Raw genomic sequence first — 24,599 nt, 5'->3', positions numbered from 1 at the left:
AAGAGGGGGACTTTATGGTATCCTTGGACATCAAGGAAGCGTATCTCCACGTTCCAATTTACCCCTCACACCAGGGGTACCTCAGGTTCGTTGTACAAAACTGTCACTATCAGTTTCAGACGCTGCCGTTCGGATTGTCCACGGCACCTCGGATCTTTACAAAGGTAATGGCCGAGATGATGATTCTTCTTAGAAGAAAAGGCGTATTAATTATCCCATACTTGGACGATCTCCTAATAAGGGCGAGGTCCAGAGAACAGCTAGAGATGGGATTAGCACTGTCTCAAGAAGTGCTAAAACAGCACGGGTGGATTCTGAATATTCCAAAATCCCAGTTAATGCCGACAACTCGTCTGCTGTTCCTAGGGATGATTCTGGACACGGTTCAGAAAAAGGTTTTTCTCCCGGAGGAAAAAGCCAAGGAGTTATCCGAGCTTGTCAGGAACCTCCTAAAACCAGGAAAGGTGTCTGTACATCAATGCACAAGAGTCCTGGGAAAAATGGTAGCTTCTTACGAAGCAATTCCATTCGGCAGATTCCACGCAAGACTTTTCCAAAGGGATCTGTTGGACAAATGGTCAGGGTCGCATCTTCAGATGCACCTACGGATAACCCTGTCTCCAAGGACAAGGGTGTCTCTTCTGTGGTGGTTGCAGAGTCCTCATCTATTGGAGGGCCGCAGATTCGGCATACAGGATTGGATCCTGGTGACCACGGACGCCAGCCTGAGAGGCTGGGGAGCAGTCACACAAGGAAGAAACTTCCAGGGAGTATGGACGAGCCTGGAAACGTCTCTTCACATAAACATTCTGGAACTAAGAGCAATATACAATGCTCTAAGCCAGGCAGAACCTCTGCTTCAGGGAAAACCGGTGTTGATCCAGTCGGACAACATCACGGCAGTCGCCCATGTGAACAGACAGGGCGGCACAAGAAGCAGGAGTGCAATGGCAGAAGCTGCAAGGATTCTTCGCTGGGCAGAGAATCATGTGATAGCGCTATCAGCAGTGTTCATCCAGGGAGTGGACAACTGGGAAGCAGACTTCCTCAGCAGACACGATCTTCACCCGGGAGAGTGGGGACTTCATCCAGAAGTCTTCCACATGCTGGTAACCCGTTGGGAAAGACCAATGGTGGACATGATGGCGTCTCGCCTCAACAAAAAACTGGACAGGTATTGCGCCAGGTCAAGAGATCCGCAGGCAATAGCTGTGGACGCGCTGGTAACGCCTTGGGTGTACCAGTCGGTGTATGTGTTTCCTCCTCTGCCTCTCATACCAAAAGTATTGAGAATTATACGGCAAAGAGGCGTAAGAACGATACTAGTGGTTCCGGATTGGCCAAGAAGGACTTGGTACCCGGAACTTCAAGAGATGATCACGGAAGATCCGTGGCCTCTACCTCTAAGGAGGGACTTGCTTCAGCAGGGTCCCTGTCTGTTTCAAGACTTACCGCGGCTGCGTTTGACGGCATGGCGGTTGAACGCCGGATCCTAATGGAAAAAGGCATGCCGGAAGAAGTCATTCCTACTTTGATTAAAGCAAGGAAAGAAGTAACCGTGCAACATTATCACCGAATTTGGCGAAAATATGTTGCGTGGTGCGAAGATCGGAGTGCTCCGACGGAGGAATTTCAACTGGGTCGATTCCTACATTTCCTGCAATCAGGATTGTCTATGGGTCTCAAATTGGGATCTATTAAGGTTCAAATTTCGGCCCTGTCGATTTTCTTTCAAAAAGAATTGGCTTCAGTCCCTGAAGTCCAGACCTTTGTGAAGGGAGTGCTGCATATACAGCCTCCTGTGGTGCCTCCAGTGGCACCGTGGGATCTCAATGTAGTTTTGGATTTTCTAAAATCTCATTGGTTTGAACCACTAAATAAGGTGGATTTGAAATATCTCACTTGGAAAGTGACCATGCTTCTAGCCCTGGCTTCTGCCAGGAGAGTGTCAGAATTGGCAGCTTTATCTTACAAAAGCCCATATCTGATTTTCCATTCGGACAGGGCAGAACTGCGGACTCGTCCGCATTTTCTCCCTAAGGTGGTGTCAGCATTTCATCTGAACCAGCCTATTGTAGTGCCTGCGGCTACAAGTGACTTGGAGGACTCCAAGTTACTGGACGTTGTCAGAGCATTAAAAATATATATTGCAAGAACAGCTGGAGTCAGAAAATCTGACTCGTTGTTTATATTGTATGCACCCAACAAGATGGGTGCTCCTGCGTCTAAGCAGACAATTGCTCGTTGGATCTGTAGCACAATCCAACTGGCACATTCTGTGGCAGGCCTGCCACAGCCTAAATCTGTAAAGGCCCACTCCACAAGGAAGGTGGGCTCATCTTGGGCGGCTGCCCGAGGGGTCTCGGCATTACAACTTTGCCGAGCAGCTACGTGGTCAGGGGAGAACACGTTTGTAAAATTTTACAAATTTGATACTCTAGCTAAGGAGGACCTGGAGTTCTCTCATTCGGTGCTGCAGAGTCATCCGCACTCTCCCGCCCGTTTGGGAGCTTTGGTATAATCCCCATGGTCCTTTCAGGAACCCCAGCATCCACTAGGACGATAGAGAAAATAAGATTTTACTTACCGATAAATCTATTTCTCGGAGTCCGTAGTGGATGCTGGGCGCCCATCCCAAGTGCGGATTATCTGCATAAATTGTACATAGTTATTGTTAACTTATTCGGGTTATTGTTGTAGGAAGCCATCTTTCAGAGGCTCCGCTGTTATCATACTGTTAACTGGGTTTAGATCACAAGTTGTACGGTGTGATTGGTGTGGCTGGTATGAGTCTTACCCGGGATTCAAAATCCTCCCTTATTGTGTACGCTCGTCCGGGCACAGTACCTAACTGGAGTCTGGAGGAGGGTCATAGGGGGAGGAGCCAGTGCACACCACCTGATCGGAAAAAGCTTTACTTTTTGTGCCCTGTCTCCTGCGGAGCCGCTATTCCCCATGGTCCTTTCAGGAACCCCAGCATCCACTACGGACTCCGAGAAATAGATTTATCGGTAAGTAAAATCTTATTTTTAGACCCCGTAATTAATTATTTTTTTTACGTAGACTATACAGATTCTATAGACAAATTGCAGTCCCTATGTTAGAACTACTGTATATGTAGTATTCATAAAACAATCTGTTTAGGTTGTTACAGTTCATGGAATTGGCCTTTCTCTGTGTCCTCATGGTTACCTGGCTTATGCTATTGGTAAGCCATGTCTTGGTAAAAAATAGTCTTGGTAAAAATATCAGTAACAGAGATTTCAACTAGTTTTCTTTCTTGGCACACCAATGGTGTAGTTATTAATGTTCTGTACAGTACAGACAGTGTTGAAGCTGAATGATGATTCTAGTGTTGCTGCAGTGAATTGTTAGCAGATACATGTTTTGTGCCCCAGCTACATATTGTGCCAACAGTACAGAAATTATGTAACTTGGTGCCGTAGAAACAATGCCCCTTACTGATGCTGTTACCAGGGTGCAGATTGTTGTGTTTAACTTCAAAGACCTGTATTGAACAGCTGGTGGCTTCCTAGTGAAGATGGTTACATTGTGGTTTGTTTGGCTTGGTACTGGTGCAGTCTCTATGGAGAGGTGCTTAGACCATTTCACTTATAATTACAGTGACACCATATACTGTATGTGGTCCTCATAGAACCTCTGTCTTTTTATTTTTTTTATCGGTTTTATACAATACAGTGATGGCTAACTGTCAAATTTGTTACCCTATATGGACTCTTTTTCTAACATGTATTTTGTTGTAAGCGATTAGCAATTGGCATTTTAATTTCTCTGACGTCCTAGTGGATGCTGGGAACTCCGTAAGGACCATGGGGAATAGACGGCTCCGCAGGAGACTGGGCACATCTAAAGAAAGAATTAGGACTATCTGGTGTGCACTGGCTCCTCCCCCTATGACCCTCCTCCAAGCCTCAGTTAGATTTCTGTGCCCGGCTGAGCTGGATGCACACTAGGGGCTCTCCTGAGCTCCTAGAAAGAAAGTATAATTTAGGTTTTTTATTTTACAGTGAGACCTGCTGGCAACAGGCTCACTGCACCGAGGGACTAAGGGGAGAAGAAGCGAACCTACCTAAGTGGTGGTAGCTTGGGCTTCTTAGGCTACTGGACACCATTAGCTCCAGAGGGATCGCACACAGGACCCGACCTCGTCGTCCGTTCCCGGAGCCGCGCCGCCGTCCCCCTTACAGAGCCAGAAGCAAGAAGGTCCGGAAAATCGGCGGCTGAAGACTTCTGTCTTCTCCAAGGTAGCGCACAGCACTGCAGCTGTGCGCCATTGCTCCTCATGCACACCACACACTGCGGTCACTGATGGGTGCAGGGCGCTTGGGGGGGTGTCCTGAGCAGCAATAAATAACACCTTGGCTGGCAAACTGACACCATATATAGCCCCAGTGGCTATATAGGTGTATATTAACCCCTGCCAGAAATCTTAAAATTGCGGGAGAAAGCCCGCCGAAAAAGGGGCGGAGCCATCTCCCTCAGCACACTGGCGCCATTTTCCCTCACAGCTCCGCTGGAAGGATCGCTCCCTGCCTCTCCCCTGCAGTCCTGCACTACAGAAAGGGTAAAAAAGAGAGGGGGGGCACAAATTTAGGCGCAGTATAATATATATGCAGCTATAAGGGGAAAACACACTTTATAGGTGATATCCCTGTGGTATATAGCGCTCTGGTGTGTGCTGGCATACTCTCCCTCTGTCTCCCCAAAGGGCTTTGTGGGGTCCTGTCCTCTGTCAGAGCATTCCCTGTGTGTGTGCTGTGTCGGTACCGCTGTGTCGACATGTATGATGAGGAAAATGATGTGGAGGCAGAGCAAATGCCTGTAAGTGTGTTGTCACCCCCTAAAGGGTCGACACCTGTGTGGATGGACTTATGGAAGGAATTACGTGACAGTGTCAGCTCCTTACATAAAAGGTTTGACGACATAGGACAGCCGGCTACTCAGCTTGTGACTGTTACAGCGTCTCAAATGTCATCAGGGGCTTTAAAATGCCCGCTACCTCAGATGGCAGACACAGATGTCGACACGGATACCGACTCCAGTGTCGACGACGATGAGACTAATGTACCCTCCAATAGGTCCACCCGTTACATGATTGAGGCAATGAAAAATGTATTACACATTTCTGATAGTACCCCAGGTACCACAAAAAAGGGTATTATGTTCGGTGAGAAAAAACTCCCAGTAGTTTTTCCTGCATCTGAGGAATTAAATGAGGTGTGTGCGGAAGCCTGGACTTCCCCCGATAAGAAATTGATAATTTCTAAACGGTTATTGGCAGCGTACCCTTTCCCGCCAGAGGATAGGTCACGTTGGGAAACATCCGCTAGGGTAGATAAAGCGCTTACGCGTTTATCAAAACAGGTGGCACTACCGTCTCCGGATACGGCCGCCCTAAAGGATCCTGCCGATAGAAAGCAGGAAGCTACCCTAAAAGCTATATATACACACACGGGCATTATATTGCGACCAGCGATTGCATCAGCATGGATGTGCAGTGCTGCTGCCGCGTGGTCAGATTCCCTGTTGGATAATATTGATACCCTGGATAGGGACAATATTTTGCTGACAGTAGAGCATATAAAAGACGCTGTCTTATACATGCGTGATGCACAGAGGGATATTTGCCGGCTGGCATCAAAAATAAGTGCAATGTCCATTGCCGCCAGAAGGGGGTTATGGACTCGGCAGTGGTCAGGTGATGCCGATTCAAAAAGGCACATGGAAGTTTTGCCTTTATAAGGGGGTGGAACTGTTTGGGGATGGTCTTTCAGATCTCGTTTCCACAGCTACGGCTGGGAAATCGACATTTTTGCCACAAGCTACCCCACAGCAAAAGAGAGCACCGTATTATCAAGTACAGTCCTTTCGGCCCCAAAAACACAAGAGGGCTCGAGGCGCGTCCTTTCTGCCGAGAGGCAAAGGTAGAGGGAAAAAGCTGCAGCATACAGCCAGTTCCCAAGAGCAAAACTCCTCCCCCGCGTCCGGTAAGTCCACAGCATGACGCTGGGGCTTCACAGGCGGACCCGGGTACGGTGGGGGCCCGTCTCAGAAATTTCAAGTATCTCAGGGGTACAGGCTGGAATTCGAGACGTCCCCCCCCCCCCCCCCCCCCCCCTGCCGTTTTCTAAAATCTGCCTTACCAGCAACTCCCTCTGCCAGGGAGGCAGTGTTGGTGGCTATCCAAAAACTGTATTCACAGCAAGTGATTGTCAAGGTACCCCTCCTTCAGCAAGGGAAGGGTTACTATTCCACAATGTTTGTGGTACCGAAACCGGACGGTTCGGTGAGACCCATCTTAAATTTAAAAGCCTTGAACACGTATATCAAAAGGTTCAAGTTCAAGATGGAATCGCTCAGGGCGGTTATTGCGAGCCTGGACGAGGGGGATTACATGGTCTCCCTGGACATCAAGGATGCGTACCTACATGTCCCCATTTACCCCCCTCACCAGGAGTACCTCAGATTTGTGGTACAGGACTGTCACTATCAGTTCCAGACGCTGCCGTTTGGGTTATCCACGGCGCCGAGGGTCTTTACCAAGGTAATGGCCGAAATGATGATACTCCTTCGCAAGAAGGGAGTTTTAATTATCCCGTACTTGGACGATCTCCTGATAAAGGCGAGGTCCAAAGAACAGTTGGTAGTGGGGGTAGCACTTTCTCGGGAAGTGCTACAACAGCACGGCTGGATTCTCAATATTCCAAAGTCACAGCTGGTCCCGACGACACGTCTTCTGTTCCTGGGAATGATTCTGGACACAGACCAGAAAAAAGTGTTTCTTCCAGTGGGAAAAGCCGAGGAGTTGTCATCTCTAGTCAGAGACCTCCTAAAACCGGGACAGGTGTCGGTACATCAATGCACACGAGTCCTGGGAAAAATGGTAGCTTCGTACGAAGCAATTCCATTCGGAAGGTTCCACGCAAGGACTTTCCAGTGGGACCTGTTGGACAAATGGTCCGGGTCCCATCTCCAGATAACCCTGTCGGCAAGGACCAGGGTGTCGCTGCTGTGGTGGCTGCAGAGGGCTCATCTACTAGAGGGCCGCAGATTCGGAATACAGGACTGGGTCCTGGTGACCACGGATGCCAGCCTTCGGGGCTGGGGGGCAGTCACACAGGGAAGAAATTTCCAAGGACTGTGGTCAGATCAGGAGATTTCGCTTCACATAAATATTCTGGAGCTAAGGGCCATCTACAATGCTCTAAGCCAAGCAAGGCCCCTGCTTCAGAACCAGTCGGTACTGATCCAAACAGACAACATCACAGCGGTCGCCCATGTAAACAGACAGGGCGGCACAAGAAGCAGGAGGGCAATGGTAGAAGCCACAAGGATTCTCCGATGGGCGGAAAATCATGTGTTAGCACTGACAGCAGTGTTCATTCCGGGAGTGGACGACTGGGAAGCAGACTTCCTCAGCAGGCACGACCTCCACCCGGGAGAATGGGGACTTCATCCAGAAGTCTTCCAAATGCTGGTAAACCGGTGGGAAAGACCACAGGTGGACATGATGGCGTCCCGCCTCAACAAAAAGCTAAAAAGATATTGCGCCAGGTCAAGGGACCCTCAGGCGATCGCTGTGGACGCTCTAGTAACACCATGGGTGTACCAGTCGGTTTATGTGTTTCCTCCTCTGCCTCTCATTCCCAAGGTACTGAGAATAATACGAAGGCGAGGAGTGAAAACTATACTCGTGGTTCCGGATTGGCCAAGAAGAGCTTGGTACCCGGAACTTCAAGAGATGCTTTCAGAGGACCCTTGGCCTCTGCCGCTCAGACAGGACCTGCTGCAGCAGGGGCCCTGTCTGTTCCAAGACTTACCGCGGCTGCGTTTGACGGCATGGCGGTTGAACACCGGATCCTGAAGGAAAAGGGTATTCCGGAGGAAGTCATTACTACCCTGATCAAAGCCAGGAAGGATGTCACCGCAAACCATTATCACCGCATTTGGCGAAAATATGTTGCGTGGTGTGAGGCCAGGAAGGCCCCAACGGAGGAATTTCAACTGGGTCAATTCCTGCATTTCCTGCAAACAGGGGTGACGTTGGGCCTCAAATTGGGGTCCATTAAGGTCCAGATTTCGGCCCTGTCGATTTTCTTCCAGAAAGAACTGGCTTCCCTGCCTGAAGTTCAGACTTTTGTCAAGGGAGTTCTGCATATTCAGCCTCCTTTTGTGCCCCCAGTGGCACCTTGGGATCTCAATGTGGTTTTGGAGTTCCTGAAATCACATTGGTTTGAACCACTTAAGACTGTGGATTTGAAATATCTCACGTGGAAAGTGGTCATGCTGTTGGCCCTGGCTTCGGCCAGGCGTGTGTCAGAATTGGCGGCTTTGTCCTATTAAAGCCCTTATCTGACTTTCCATATGGATAGTGCAGAATTGAGGACTCGTCCTCAGTTTCTCCCGAAGGTGGTATCAGCGTTTCACTTGATCCAGCCTATTGTGGTGCCTGCGGCTACTGGGAACTTGGAGGATTCCAAGTTACTGGACGTAGTCAGGGCCCTGAAAATTTATGTTTCCAGGACGGCTGGAGTCAGGAAAACTGACTCGCTGTTTATCCTGTATGCACCCAACAAACTGGGTGCTCCTGCTTCTAAGCAGACTATTGCGCGCTGGATTTGTAGCACTATTCAGCTGGCGCATTCTGCGGTAGGACTACCGCAGCCTAAATCTGTAAAAGCCCATTCCACAAGGAAGGTGGGCTCATCTTGGGCGGCTGCCCGAGGGGTCTCGGCTTTACAACTTTGCCGAGCTGCTACTTGGTCAGGGGCAAACACGTTTGCAAAATTCTACAAATTTGATACCCTGGCTGAGGAGGACCTGCAGTTCTCTCATTCGGTGTTGCAGAGTCGTCCGCACTCTCCCGCCCGTTTGGGAGCTTTGGTATAATCCCCATGGTCCTTATGGAGTTCCCAGCATCCACTAGGACGTCAGAAAAAAAATAAGAATTTACTCACCGGTAATTCTATTTCTCGTAGTCCGTAGTGGATGCTGGGCGCCCATCCCAAGTGCGGATTGTCTGCAATACGTGTAAATAGTTATTGTTACACAAATCGGGTTATTATTGCGAGCCATCTGTTCAGAGGCTCCTTTTGTTATCATACTGTTAACCGGGGTTCCTATCACGAGTTATACGGTGTGATTGGTGTGGCTGGTATGAGTCTTACCCGGGATTCAAAATCCTTCCTTATTGTGTCAGCTCTTCCGGGCACAGTGTCCTAACTGAGGCTTGGAGGAGGGTCATAGGGGGAGGAGCCAGTGCACACCAGATAGTCCTAATTCTTTCTTTAGATGTGCCCAGTCTCCTGCGGAGCCGTCTATTCCCCATGGTCCTTACGGAGTTCCCAGCATCCACTACGGACTACGAGAAATAGAATTACCGGTGAGTAAATTCTTATTATGCATCCTACTGCAAGTCTGTAAAGGAAAGTAAATATTGCTTGCTGTGGGTTACAATTCAGATTTTGTGCCTAAATATTGTGGAGAATAAAACACCAGTATTCATTTTTGTATGTGATCAAAATTATCTTTTTATTAAATAAAAACCTAAAATAAAAATATGAAAAAATAAATTTTAGAGGAATCCAACCGTCACTGGGTGTGATTCAACGAGCCGTGAGTTTGTGCGTTCATGTACACCAAAATGACAATTAGTGTAATACAGGTTGAGTATCCCATATCCAAATATTCCAAAATACGGAATATTCCAAAATACAGACTTTTTTGATTGAGATAGTGAAACCTTTGTTTTCTGATGGCTCAACACAAAGTTATTAAAAATATTGTATTAAATGATCTTCAGGCTGTGTGTATAAGGTGTTAATGAAACCTAAATTAATTGTGTGAATGTAGATACACTTTGTTAAACGCACAAAGTCACAAAAAATATTGGCTAAAATGACCTTCGGGCTTTGTGTATATGAAATATAAATGCATTCTGTGCTTTGATTTAGGTCCCATCACCATGATATCTCATTATGGAATGCAATTATTCCAAAATACGGAAAAATCCGATATCCAAAATACCTCTGGTCCCAAGCATTTTGGATACGGGATACTCAACCTGTAATAACATTTTTCTTTTCTATGAGCTGTGAGCAAAAAATGTAGATCATTAGCTACACATTACACACATAACTAGTGAGGCTACTACAGGCCTATTAAATTGCCCCCTTTATACAACTAAAGGTTGTGCTAGTTATTTAGTAGAATACACTATTTATCAAGGCCATTTTTCATATAAATATACAGATATAGCAGTTTCTGCATAATTTTATGGTATTCCCGCTATGTAAATGGAAATCTCATGATCACATGATCTCCCAGCACCGCCCTTCCATACAGTGTGAATGGGAGCTGTGTTGCATCGACACGGCACTACACAGCTTACCGGGTTGAACACGTGTTCAACCCGGCAAGCTACCCGGGTAGGATTCCTGTATCACTTGATCTGGGAATTTGCAGGGGGGGGGCGTTTTCACTAGGAAAAAACACGGGTATATGCGTGCCCCCACGCATTTACCCGTGTATTTAGAGCTAGTGGAAAAGGGGTATTAGTGTGCAAGGTTCCAGCAGTGCTCCTCTGCTAATTGAATGTCCCCCATAACTTAGGATATCATCATTTTCTCATGGCTCCCTAAGGGCGCAATGAGTCAGGAAAGTCAGAAATATTGACCATTGATAATATCTTTGGTCGAGGAAAATCGCTGACATCGCCCAGTGTGTAGGGCCCATAAGGCTGCTGTTTAAAAATGTTTAATTTAAGCTGTGGACAGTTGCCGGTAATTGGGATTTCTCTAACATACATAAGGGATACTGGGGTTCACTTAGTACAATGGAGTCCAAAGGAGCCTGTGCACTTTAAATTTCTGCAACTGGATGTGCTGGCTCCTCCCCTCCTATGCCCCCTCCTACAGCCAGTTTAGAAAAATGTGGATGCACACTCTGGAGCTCCAGAGAATTTTTTCTTCAGTTTATTTTAAACTTTGCTATTTTCGGTGTACTGTTTGGGCAACAGTATACCTGCACCGTGGGAGTTGAAGGGGGGGGGGGGGGGGGGGGTACCAGTCTCTTCAGGCGTCAGAGCCACTTTCCTGCTGCAGGACCACAGTCCTGAGGGGTTGTTGGTACCGTAGGGCATGCCGCACACCCCTAATATAAGCCTAAAGGTGAGAAGAGTGGTGAGTACAAATCGGGGGCCCCGCTAGGGGGTCCATTAGTTATTGGAGCGGCATGATCGCAGGGGCGGCATACTGGACCCTCCCTGGGGGGACCCGCTATAGCCCCCTGTGTACACTGGCAGTGGTGGTGTAAACTAGCATTCACGTGATGTTTTACCCTTATTAGGAGGCTTTGCCAGTATAAATATCTACATAGCTCCGGCACCATTACAGGGGGCGGAGCTTCCTCAGAGCAGGACCAGCTGCATTTTGGCGCCTTCCTCCGCTTACAGCTGCAGCAGCAGGCACACACAGCTCCTCCAGACACTCCAGGATACACAGGACACTGGTACACTAATCGGTTTCTATAGATATATACACTGCTCAAAAAAATAAAGGGAACACTTAAACAACACATCCTAGATCTGAATGAATGAAATATTCTTATTAAATACTTTGTTCTTTACTTAGTTGAATGTGCTGACAACAAAATCACACACAAATTATCAATGGAAATCAAATTTATTAACCCATGGAGGTCTGGATTTGGAATCACGCTCAAAATTAAAGTGGAAAAACACACTACAGGCTGATCCAACTTTGATGTAATGTCCTTAAAACAAGTAAAAATGAGGCTCAGTAGTGTGTGTGGCCTCCACGTGCCTGTATGACCTCCCTACAATGCCTGAGCATGCTCCTGATGAGGTGGCGGATGGTATCCTGAGCGATCTCCTCCCAGACCTGGACTAAAGCATCCACCAACTCCTGGACAGTCTGTGGTGCAACGTGGCGTTGGTGGATGGAGCGAGACATGATGTCCCAGATGTGCTCAATTGGATTCAGGTCTGGGGAACGGGCGGGCCAGTCCATAGCATCAATGCCTTCGTCTTGCAGGAACTGCTGACACACTCCAGCCACATGAGGTCTAGCATTGTCTTGCATTAGGAGGAACCCAGGGCCAACTGCACCAGCATATGGTCTCACAAGGGGTCTGAGGATCTCATCTCAGTACCTTATGGCGGTCAGGCTACCTCTGGCGAGCACATGGAGGGCTGTGCAGCCCCCCCAAAGAAATGCCACCCCACACCATTCCTGACCCACTGCCAAACCGGTCATGCTGGAGGATGTTGCAGGCAGCAGAACGTTCTCCTTGGCGTCTCCAGACTCTGTCACATGTGCTCAGTAAGAACCTGCTTTCATCTGTGAAGAGCACAGGGTGCCAGTGGCGAATTTGCCAATCTTGGTGTTCTCTGTCAAATGCCAAACGTCCTGCACGGTGTTGGGCTGTAAGCACAACCCCCACCTGTGGACGTCGGGCCCTCATTCCTCCCTCATGGAGTCTGTTTCTGATCGTTTGAGTAGACACATGCACATTTGTGGCTTGCTGGAGGTCATTTTGCAGGCTCTGGCAGTGCTCCTCCTGTTCCTCTTTGCACAAAGGCGGAGGTAGCGGTCCTGCTGCTGGGTTGTTGGCCTCCACGTCTCCTGATGTACTGGCCTGTCTCCTGGTAGCGCCTCCATGCTCTGGACACTACGCTGACAGACACGGCAAACCTTCTTGCCACAGCTCGCATTGATGTGCCATTCTGGATGAGCTGCACTACCTGAGCCACTTGTGTGGGTTGTAGACTCCATCTCATGCTACATCTAGAGTGAAAGCACAGCCAGCTTTCAAAAAAGTGACCAAAACATCAGCCAGAAAGCATAGGAGCTGAGAAGTGGTCTGTGGTCACCACCTGCAGAACAACTCCTTTATTGGGAGTGTCTTGCTAATTGCCTATAATTCCCACCTGTTGTATATTCCATTTGCACAACAGCATGTGAAATTGATTGTCAATCAGTGTTGCTTCCTAAGTGGACAGTTTGAGTTCACAGAAGTGTGATTGACTTGGAGTTACATTGTGTTGTTTAAGTGTTCCCTTTATTTTTTTGAGCTGTGTGTGTGTGTGTGTGTGTGTGTGTGTGTGTGTGTGTGTGTGTGTGTATATAATATATATTATATATCTGCAGATTTACTGAGTCTGACAGGCTTGGGTGTGCTGTTCCTCTCTCACTCTAAAGGCCCATACACACTTGCCGATAAAATGAGCGACGTCGCTCATTTTCCCCCTCCCTGAGCGACGTTGCTCATTTTATCGGCAAGTGTGTATGCCGCCAGCGACGACCGATGCGCGGCCCCGCAGGTCGCCAACGATCGTCGCTGTCGGTAGGGCATGCATGCAGGATCTTGACTGTTGTCCACGACCTGCATGCAGGGCTGGCGGAGGCATGATGTCACTGAGCGATATGAGCAGTCATATCGCACTGTGTGTACAGTCGGCCGGCCCGGGAGGGGGAAACATTAGACGACGTCGCTCACAGAGCGACGTCGTCTAATGTGTACGGACCTTAAGTCTCCTTCTCACACACAGTAAGGGCAGGCTTGCTATTGTACCCGTCAGTGTGTGAGTGTTGTTTACTGTAAACATGGTCAAACACCAATTGTGCATTATATGTCACACCAGATTCTCTCCCTCGACATCTGGTTCCCTATCATGTGAACAATGCAGTTAGCCTTCACAAGTTAGTGAGGAGACTGGGGGGGAGGGTCAGGAGCCATCCTGCCTCAATGCCATAAAACTATGATGGCAGATATGTCATCACAACTCACTGCAAACAGTCAGAAAAGACAACAGCTGCAACAGGCTGTCGCAGACCTGGCTGCTAATGACAAACAACCCCCCCTCCCTAGTTCAGGGCCACTTAAACGTGGGCTGCCTGATTTACTCTCAGAATCTGAGGAAGAAGTAGAGGAGGGGAAGGAATTAGAACCTACTACAGAGGATTCCACTTCTGCCCAGGGTATTGAGCCCCTCATTCTTACTATCAGGGATGTATTAAAAATCCCTTTGGACGACGCTACAGTACCGCACTCGTTTTTCCTAGCACAGGAAAAACTCAGTGTCACTTTCCCTGATTCTCCGGAATTAGATGACATATTTAAGGAAGCCTGAAATAATCCTGGTAAAAAATATCAGGTTTTTACAGTTTCCCATTTACACCTGAAGGTAGGAAAAATTGTGAAGAACGCCCAGCTGTAGACGTATCAGTCTCCCGCCTCTCAAAAAAGGTGGTACTACCAGCTCCTGGCTCCTTTACACTAAAGAATCCTCGAGATAGGAAGATAGAGACTACACTAAAATCTGTTTACACAGTGGCTGGCGTATCACAAAGATCTGTGCTTGTGGGTTGTTGGATGACACACTCCATCCATACATGGTGACTCAACTTCAAGAGGGCCTTGTGGGGGATATGCCCCTGGTCACTACGGTAACCCTCTTAAAACACATTCAAGAAACTGCACGCATCCTGTGTGATTCTCTCAAGGAAATTGGCATTATTAATGCTAGGACTACTGCTATGGCAGTGTCAGTGCGCAGAGCTTTGTGGCTGCGTCAGTGGATAGCGGATGCAGATTCCAGGCGCAGTATGGAGTCTTTTCCTTTCTTGGGGGAGTGGCTATTCAGGGTTGCGTTGGATACGTGGATTTCTAAAGTTATTGCAGGAAAATCCACGTTTCTCCCCTCTGGGGCCCAGCCGGCTAAGTGTTCCTACCTGGGGCCGTCTACCCAGTCCTTTTGGACTACAAGGTTTAGATCAAGAGCCAGAGGTGCCTCCAATGCAGCAAGAGGCACCAGAGGTAAGACAAGAAAACCAGCCACCGCAGGTTCTCAGGAACAGAGCACCAGTTCAGCTTCCACTAAGGCCTCAGCATGACTGTGCTTCCCCACCCTGAGGGGATCTCGAGGTGGGAGCTCGACTGCGTTACTTCAGCCGCATCTGGGATGGCTCCTGCCAGATTAACTGGGTAAGGGAACTAATTTCTTAGGGCTACAAGCTGAAGTTCGACAGGGCTCCTCCCCAACGATTTTTCAAATCAAACTTACCAGTTTTGGAGGATAGACGAGTTACGCTACAACAGGCCCGTCCTAAGTCATTGTTCCAGTGCCACTACAGCAACAGGGAAAGGGTTACTACTCCAACCTGTTTGTGGTACCAAAACCGGACAGTTCGGTAAGGCCCATTTTGAATCTAAAATCCTTGAACCCTTACCTAAAGGTTTTCAAGTTAAAGATGGAATCCTTGCGAGCAGTGATTGTGGGTCTGGAAGAATGGGAGTTCATGGTCTCGTTGGATAGAAAGGATGCCTATCTTCATATCCCAATTTGGCCGCCTCATCAGGCTTACTTGCGGTTTGCTCTGCTGAACGATCACTACCAGTTACAGGCGCTATCCTTCGGCCTGTCCACGGCTCCGGGGGTCTTCACAAAGGTAATGGTGGAAATTATGTTCCAGCACTGAGTCCAGGAGGTCAATATTGTCCCTTACCTGGATGATCTCTTGATAAAGGCGAGATCCAGGGAGCTTCTATTGCTCAATATAGACCGCACTATTCAGCTTCTGTTACAACATGGGTGGATTCTTAATCTACACAGGTCCTACCTGGAGCCTACTCAGCGGCTCCTGTTCCTTGGAATGTTTCTGGATACTGTGGCTCAGAAAGTATTCCTCCCAGAGGAAAAAGCAAGCACACTCCAGGAGATAATCCAACTGGTGCTACGGCCTACTCTGATATCCATCTTTACATAAAATTATTGGGATAGATGGTAGCCTCATACAAGGCCATACAATACAGAAGGTTCCATGCCAGAACATTTCAATTGGATCTCCTGAACAAGTGGTCCGGATCACATCTTCAGATGCACCGGATAATACGTCTGTCACCGCAGGCCAGAACCTCCCTCCTGTGGTGGCTACAGTCCTCAAACCTGCTGGAAGGTCACAGTTCCGGGATTCAGGATTGGATCCTCCTCACGACAGATGCGAGTCTGAGAGGATGGGGAGCTGTCACTCAAGGGGCTCGGTTTCAGGGCAGATGGTCAGCCCACGAAGCCCTTCTTCCAATCAACATTCTGGAACTTCGGGCAATCTACAGTGCTCTGCTTCAGGCCGCTCCTCTACAAAGAGCAGAGCCTGCATGCAAGAGGTGTCAAAGATACTCCTCTGGGAATAAAGAAACGCAAGAGCAATGTCCGCCTTCTTCATTATGGGGGTGGACAACTGGGAAGCGTACTTCCTGAGTCGTCACAATCTCAACCTGGGAGAGTGGGGCCTCCACCAACAGGTATTTCAACAGATCATCGACCTGTGGGTCTGTTCACAGATAGACAGACATGATGGCTTCTTGACTCGACAAGTATTGCTCAAGAACCAGGGACCCTCAGGCGAGGGCAATAGATGCGCTGACATCTCCTTGGCCTTACCAGCTGGTCTACCGGTTTCCTGTAATTCCATTGCTCCCAAGGATGCTCAAGCGGATTGGGAATCGGGGAGTCCAGGCAATTCTGATTGTCCCGGATTGGCCTCGGAGGGTGTGGTACGCGGATCTTCTGGATATGTCCGTTAAATACCCTTGGCTTCTGCCAATGAGAAAAGATTTTCTTCAACAAGAACCGTTCGTCCACCCGGACTTACAGCAACTTCGTTTGACGGCTTTGAAGTTGAGCGGAAAATCCTAGCTCACAAGGGTCTTTCCAAGAAGGTTATTGCAACCATGGTTCAGGCCTGAAAACCTGTGACGTCAAAACACTATCATCATATCTGGAGAAGATACATTTCTTGGTGCGAGGATCGCACGTACCCACCTGCTGAATTCCACTTGGGACGTTTCTTACGTTTCCTGGAGGCGGGAGTAGATACAGGCTTACGTCTGGGTTCCATTAGGGTCCAGATCTCTGCTCTCTCAATCTTCTTTCAGAAGAAGTTGGCAATGTTGCCAGAAGTTCAGACCTTTTTGCAAGAGGTGCTTCACATACAACCTCCGTTTGTGCCGCCCACAGCACCTTGGGATTTGAATGTGGTGTTGGAATTTCTACAGTCCTCCTGGTTTGAACCTCTGATGACGGTAGAAGAAAAGTACCTTACGTGGAAGACAGTGATGTTACTGGCCCTGGCTTCTGCTAAGCGTGTCTCAGAATTGGGGGCCCTGTTGTGTAAAAGTCCATACTTGATCTTCTACGAGTGGAATATATATATATATATATATATATATATATATATATATATATATATATATATATATATATATATATATATATATATATATATATATATATATATATATATATAAATAAAGTATATATACAGGCGCTGTGACGGGTGGCTTATCCTAGCAGCTGTATGTATAAGGGGTAGTCGAGCCCTTAAATGATAAGGTAAACAAAGAAAAATATACAGCGCTAATTGACACAGTGAGATCTGCACAATATATATTTAATGTTTAAAAAACCTTATACAATAAAAGCATTTCAAGCTAAATGAATAAGTATAAAATCTATATCTCACAATTAAATCTAGGTGGACTTTGAGACCTGATAATTACTAGCACCAACTAGCATATATATATATATATATATATATATATATATATATATATATATATATATATATATACACACCAATTAGTATAAATTGATCAAGCATGAAAACAGTCATAAATACGGACCAAATGCATAATAATTCATCCAATTGGATGTGGTTACCAAGTCTGTGTTCCGATTAAAAAGGCTCCCATAGATGCAAGTTCGTGTAGCAACGGCAGCAATTTGTGGAGTCCTGGTTCACAGTTCAATGAGTACTCCGTGTTCCAATGTGTGGATTCTCCTATGAAGAATGGTAGGCGATGGCTGTGCCAATATGGAGTCCTGGTTCACGGAGAGATTCAATTGCAGGGTCCTGACTGTAAATGGTGGTGCAGTGGTGGTGTTGGTCAGCAAAAGTCCACGCAAGGTCCCAAACTAACGCATTTCGCTGCTCCAGGCAGCTTTGCCAAAGCAAGGTTGTGAAACAGAGAATACTCGGTGAAGCGCTACCATTCAACAGCATAAATAAATTTATTAATAAAAAGCATATATAAAAAACTGTCACAATTCAATAAAATATACCCAATATCTTGTATTATAATGAGCTCAGGTATTATGTAACAAACAATCGTAACACAAATGGTACCAATATATATAGTGGAAGCTCCCTGGGAGAAAGAAAAACCACCTATATTCTGGTGGAGACTGCAGCATTTATAATTGTGTTAAGCTCCATGCATGGGCTGTTTAATCGTGTAGATTTTCTTTGAAAGTCCATCCGTTTTAAATGATGTTAATGTGGTGTAATTATGATCTAACCACCATTTAATGAAGAGCTTATTTGCTCGCAGTGGGTAATTTCCAACGGAATTAAGGTTTATTGGGTAGCTCTAATGGATGAGCTTCCATATGTATATGACTTTAAGCTGTACTGGCTATTTGAAAAAGTCCCGTATATACGGCTTACCCCAACCTTTCCGTGATGAGAAGGTAGATTGTTCTCTCCTGTATAACGGTGGGTGCCGGCTGCCCACACTAAGGTCCTGCTGTGCGTCGATGTCCGGACGCTGATAGGAAAAACGGATGGAGATCAGCCTTTCAAGTGCTGGTGTCAGAGCGTGGATTTATGCCTATATTGCATAGGCTTGTAGCTCCGTCTGCGGGAGCCGCCGAACACCCTTGTGCACTGATGTAGGAGCGCGGCTTGATGTCTCCGAGTCGTGCGCTTATGTTCTATTAACGGGAGCCGTTGTACACACTCCTTGTGTGTAGGTGCTTTAATGAGCTCAGGATATCGGGTCAACGTCGGGCGGATGCTTGACGCGTTTCTCAGCCACAGAACAGGGGCTGTTTCATCAGAAGTCAGCTTTGCCAAAGCTACCTGGAGCAGCGAAATGCGTTAGTTGGGACCTTGCGTGGACTTTTGCAGACCAACACCACCACTGCACCACCATTTACAGTCAGGACCCTGCAATTGAATCTCTCCGTGAACCAGGACTCCATATTGGCACTGCCATCGCCTACCATTCTTCATGGGAGAATCCACACATTGGAACACGGAGTATTCATTGAACTGTGAACCAGGACTCCACAAATTGCTGCCGTTGCTACACGAACTTGCATCTATGGGAGCCTTTTTAATCGGAACACAGACTTGGTAACCACATCCAATTGGATGAATTATTATGCATTTGGTCCGTATTCATGACTGTTTTCATGCTTGATCAATTTATACTAATTGGTGTGTGTGTGTGTATGTATGTATATATATATATATATATATATATATATATATATATATATATATATATATATATATATATATAATTTTAGTTGGTGCTAGTAATTATCAGGTCTCAAAGTCCACCTAGATTTAATTGTGAGATATAGATTTTATACTTCTTCATTTAGCTTGAAATGTTTTTATTGTATAAGGTTTTTTTAAACATTAAATATATATTGTGCAGATCTCACTGTGTCAATTAGCGCTGTATATTGATCTTTTACGAGGACAGAGCGGAGCTCAGGACTAGGCAGCAGTTCCTGCCGAATGTTGTCTCTGCGTTTCACCTGAACCAACCAATTGTTGTCCCGTCTAGTGTTGGCATTTCTGCCCCTCCGGAGTCATTGGATGCTGTATGAACCTTGAAGATTTATGTCAAAAGGACAGCTCTGATATGAAAGACTGATTCCTTATTCGTGCTCTATAATGCGCAGAAAAAGGGTTGTTCTGCTTCAAAGCAGTCCATTGCTCATTGGCTGAAGTTGACTATCCAACAGGCCTATGTGTCTGCAGCCTTACCTGTTCCGCAGTCTCTGAAGGCCCACTCTACCAGATCAGACGGATTCTTTGTTCGTGCTCCTTGATGCGCAGAAAAAGGGTTGTCCTGCTTCAAAGCAATCCAATGCTCGATGGATTAGGTTTACTATTCAACAGGCCTATGTATCGGCAGCCTTATCTGTTCCTAAGTCTCTGAAGGCCCACTCTACAAGATCAGTGGGTTCTTCCTGTGCGGCTGCCCGTGGAGTCTTGGCCTTGCAACTATGCCGAGCTACTACCTAGTCGGGGAAGAACACCTTTGTGAAGTTCTACAAGTTTGATACCCTGGTAACAGAGGATACCCAATTTGGGCAGGTGGTGCTGCAGATGTCTCCGCACATTCCCGCCCGTTCTGGAAGCTTTGGGACATCCCCATCGTACTAAGTGAACCCCAGTATCCCTTATGGATGTTAGAGAAAATGGGATTTTAATACCTACCGGTAAATCCCTTTCTCGTAGTCCATAAAGGATACTGGGCGCCCGCCTCCGTGCGTTGACTTGTCTGCAGGTTTATTCTTGTCAAAAAGTTGACCTGTTCAGCTGTTGCTGTTTGTTACCAACCATTGCTGGTCGTTTTTGTTCTTGGTGTGCTGGTGTATGAATCTCACCACTCGTTATGTTCCTTCTCTCTAGTACAGTATGTCCATTCTCCTTCGTGCACAGTTTTACCTATACTTGCATGTGTGAGGGGGCATAGAGGGGAGGAGCCAGCACACCCAGTTGAAGAAATTTAAAGTGCACCGCCTCCTTTGGACCCCATCGATACCCCATCGTACTAAGTGAACCCCAGTATCCCTTATGGACTACGAGAAAGGGATTTACCGATGGGTATTAAAATCCTGTTTTATAATATTTATCAGAGAATATTAACACAATGTTTGTGTTCCTTTTTATAGGGAAATGCCCTGCAATGGTTGGCTTGTGCGTTATATGTAGCCTGCAGGCAAACCGTGCCAACTGTGGGCAAAGGGACAGTGGAAGGAAATTATGTTTCGCTGACCAGAATTCTGACCTCTTCGGAACTAAGGTATTCTAGAACCACTGTGAAATAAATGTTTTCCTGCCGCGATGTATTACAGAACAACCAAAAGATCTTATCGTACATAGTATATAAAGGTTAATGCCCTGTTCACATTTACTTACCTACTTCAGCTTTAAGTGTGATTGAGTATTCTTTTTCTGTAGCATACTTAACAAAGATATATTTTACAGCTTCTAGCAGATATGCAAAATACATAACTTACTACTTTGCATATCTTTAAATCATGACATATAAAGGCAGCATAGCTATGCCACAGTAAGGACATAGAGTATGCAGTCACACCACTGGGTTGTGTGGGCTAGGATAGGTGGTAGAACACCCATTAATTGTCATTTGCACCAGTTCACACAGCACCTATTCACCATTGCTCTGCTGTGCTATGCACTGGGAGGTATACAGCCATCAAGGCACCACATTTTAATTACTCCCTTTGAAACTCAAAGTGAGACAGTTGTTCTGCAGAGAACATTTAGCCAGTATGTAATGCTTCCGGCTCCTCCACCACTACATACCGTACAATCATCCTTATTCCATACAGATGCCAGTTCTTAAAAATCCTACACTCAAGTGCCTCTTTAAAAATATCATCTCTGTCTTAAACTGTGGGAATTTGGCTGTGTCCACACTACTTAGTTCCTTTCTGACAGAGCTCACTGAAAAGTAAATGCAGCTTGAGTGAATTTAATGTAGGTTATTAAGGTAGGTGACACTTGTTGGAAACCCTGCTAGCAAAATACTTTTATTTCTGAGGTGAGTACATAACATTTAGTGTACACTGAAAGCATATGCCTGAATGTTAGAGGACACCTGAAGTTTGCCAGGGCACAGAGTCTACCCAGTACTACTTTCTGTCATAGAAAGTCCCGTAACCATTTTTTTAAAATTATATTCCCTGGGTATCAGGAGTGCGCATACCCGCAGTAATCCAAAATTGGGTGCGAGGTACGCAAGGTTTTTACCTCTCGAAACCTCGTGCCCAATTGAATTCCCCCTAAATTAACAACAAAAATGTAATTTCTCTGACGTCCTAGTGGATGCTGGGGACTCCGTAAGGACCATGGGGAATAGACTGCTCCACAGGTGACTGGGCACATCTAAAGAAAGCTTTAGGACTATCTGGTGTGCACTGGCTCCTACCCCTATGACCCTCCTCCCTCCAAGCCCCAGTTAGATTTCTGTGCCCGGCTGAGCTGGATGCACACTAGGGGCTCTCCTGAGCACCTAGAAAGAAAGTATAGTTTAGGTTTTTTATTTTCAGTGAGACCTGCTGGCAACAGGCTCACTGCACCGAGGGACTAAGGGGAGAAGAAGTGAACCTACCTAAGTGGTGGTAGCTTGGGCTTCTTAGGCTACTGGACACCATTAGCTCCAGAGGGATCGAACACAGGACCCGACCTCGTCGTCCGTTCCCGGAGCCGCGCCGCCGTCCCCCTTACAGAGCCAGAAGCAAGAAGGTGGTCCGGAAAATCGGCGGCTGAAGACTTCTGTCTTCTCCAAGGTAGAGCACAGCACTGCAGCTGTGCGCCATTGCTCCTCATGCACACCACATACGGCGGTCACTGATGGGTGCAGGGCGCTGGGGGGGGGGGGGGCGCCCTGAGCAGCAATATTAACACCTTGGCTGGCGAACTGACACAATATATAGCTCCAGGGGCTATATAGGTGTTTATTAACCCCTGCCAGAACTTTTACAATAGCGGGAGAAAGCCCGCCGAAAAAGGGGCGGAGCCATCTCCCTCAGCACACTGGCGCTATTTTCCCTCACAGCTCTGCTGGAGGGATCGCTCCCTGGCTCTCCCCTGCAGTCCTGCACTACAGAAAAGGGTTAAAAAGAGAGGGGGGGCACAAATTAGGCGCAGTATATATATATATATATATATATATATATATATATATATATATATATTATGCAGCTATAAGGGAAAACACTCTCTATAGGTGATATCCCTGTGATATATAGCGCTCTGGTGTGGGCTGGCATACTCTCCCTCTGTCTCCCCAAAGGGCTTTGTGGGGTCCTGTCCTCTGTCAGAGCATTCCCTGTGTGTGTGCTGTGTGTCGGTACTGCTGTGTCGACATGTATGATGAGGATAATGATGTGGAGGCGGAGCAAATGCCTGTGAATGGGATGTCACCCCCTGCGGGGTCGACACCGGTGTGGATGGACTTATGGAAGGAATTACGTGACGGTGTCAACTCCTTACATAAAAGGTTTGACGACATAGGACAGCCGGCTGCTCAGCTTGTGCCTGTCCAAGCGTCTCACATGTCATCAGGGGCTCTAAAACGCCCGCTACCTCAGATGGCAGACACAGATGTTGACACGGATACCGACTCCAGTGTCGACGACGATGAGACTAGTGTACCTTCCAATAGGGCCACCCGTTACATGATTGAGGCAATGAAAAATGTATTACACATTTCTGATAATACCCCAGATACCACAAAAAAGGGTATTATGTTTGGTGACAGAAAACTACCAGTAGTTTTCCTGCATCTGAGGAATTGATATGAGGTGTGTGAGGAAGCGTGGACTTCCCCCGATAAGAAATTGATAATTTCTAAGCAGCGTACCCTTTTCCGCCAGAGGATAGGTCACGTTGGGAAATAACCCCTAGGGTAGATAAAGCGGTTACACGCTTATTAAAAAAGGGGGCACTACCGTCACTGATACGGCCGCCCTGAAGGACCTGCTGATAGAAAGCAGAAAACTACCCTTTAAACTATATACACACACACGGGCATTATATTGAGACCTGCTATTGCCTCGGCATGGATGTGCAGTGCGGCAGCTGCGTGGTCAGATTCCCTGTCGGATAATATTTATACTATAGATAGGGACAATATTTTGCTGAAAATAGAGCATATAAAAGACGCTGTCTTATACATGCGTGATGCACAAAGGGATATTTGCCGACTGGCATCACTAATAAGCGCTATGTATAACCATTGCCGCCAGACGGGAGTTATGGACTCGGCAATGGTCGGGCGATGCCGGTTCAAAACGGCACATGGAAGTTTGCCCTAGAAGGGGGTGGAACTGTTTGGGGGATGGTCTTTCAGACCTCGTTTCCACAGCTACGGCTGGGAAATCAAAACTTTTGCCACAAGCTACCCCACAGCAAAAGTAAGCACTGTATTATCAGGTACAGTCCCTTCGGCCCCAGGAAAGTAGAGGGCTAGAGGCTCATCTTTTCTGCCATGAGGAAAAGGTAGAGGGAAAAAGCTGCAGCACACAGCTAGTTCCCGGGAGCAGAAGTCCTCCCCTGCGTCCGGTAAGCCCACAGCATGTTGCTGGGGTTGCTCAGGCGGACCCGGGTACGGTGGGGGCCCGTCTCAGAAATTTCAGCGCACAGTGGGCTCTCTCACAGGTGGATCCCTGGGTTCTTCAAACAGTATCTCAGAGGTACAGAAATTCTACAAATATAATTTTCAATATACACTCAACGTTACTTGAGTGTATATGAATATTTGATCGGGCGCACAAAAGCAAATATATCTACCTGTAAACACACGGAAAAAAGGTTTTATCTTTTGTCAATACATATAATAAATAGCTTCCAATAGCAGCTCCTATGGGACAACTGGATGTCAAGATAAGATAAATATATAAATCTCTGATAAACTAGAGACAAACATAAGGAGCGCTGGTTTAA

At 46.9% G+C, this 24,599-nt stretch overlaps 1 protein-coding gene across 2 annotated transcripts in view; it reads left to right on the top strand.

The window, feature by feature from the left end:
• Positions 1-24,599, top strand: part of RBL2 (RB transcriptional corepressor like 2) — a 367,306-nt gene that overhangs the window by 3,727 nt on the left and 338,980 nt on the right. For both annotated transcript variants that reach the window (XM_063945306.1, XM_063945305.1), the window contains exon 2: positions 20,798-20,928. In XM_063945306.1, the coding sequence (XP_063801376.1) occupies positions 20,798-20,928 (131 nt within the window). The remainder of the gene's footprint in view (positions 1-20,797; positions 20,929-24,599) is intronic.

This window comes from Pseudophryne corroboree, chromosome 11 (genome assembly GCF_028390025.1).
Source record: "Pseudophryne corroboree isolate aPseCor3 chromosome 11, aPseCor3.hap2, whole genome shotgun sequence".
Classification (NCBI taxonomy): Eukaryota; Metazoa; Chordata; class Amphibia; order Anura; family Myobatrachidae; genus Pseudophryne; species Pseudophryne corroboree.
The sequence above is the reverse complement of the archived record's forward strand: the minus strand, read 5'-3'. Positions and strand labels throughout refer to the sequence as shown.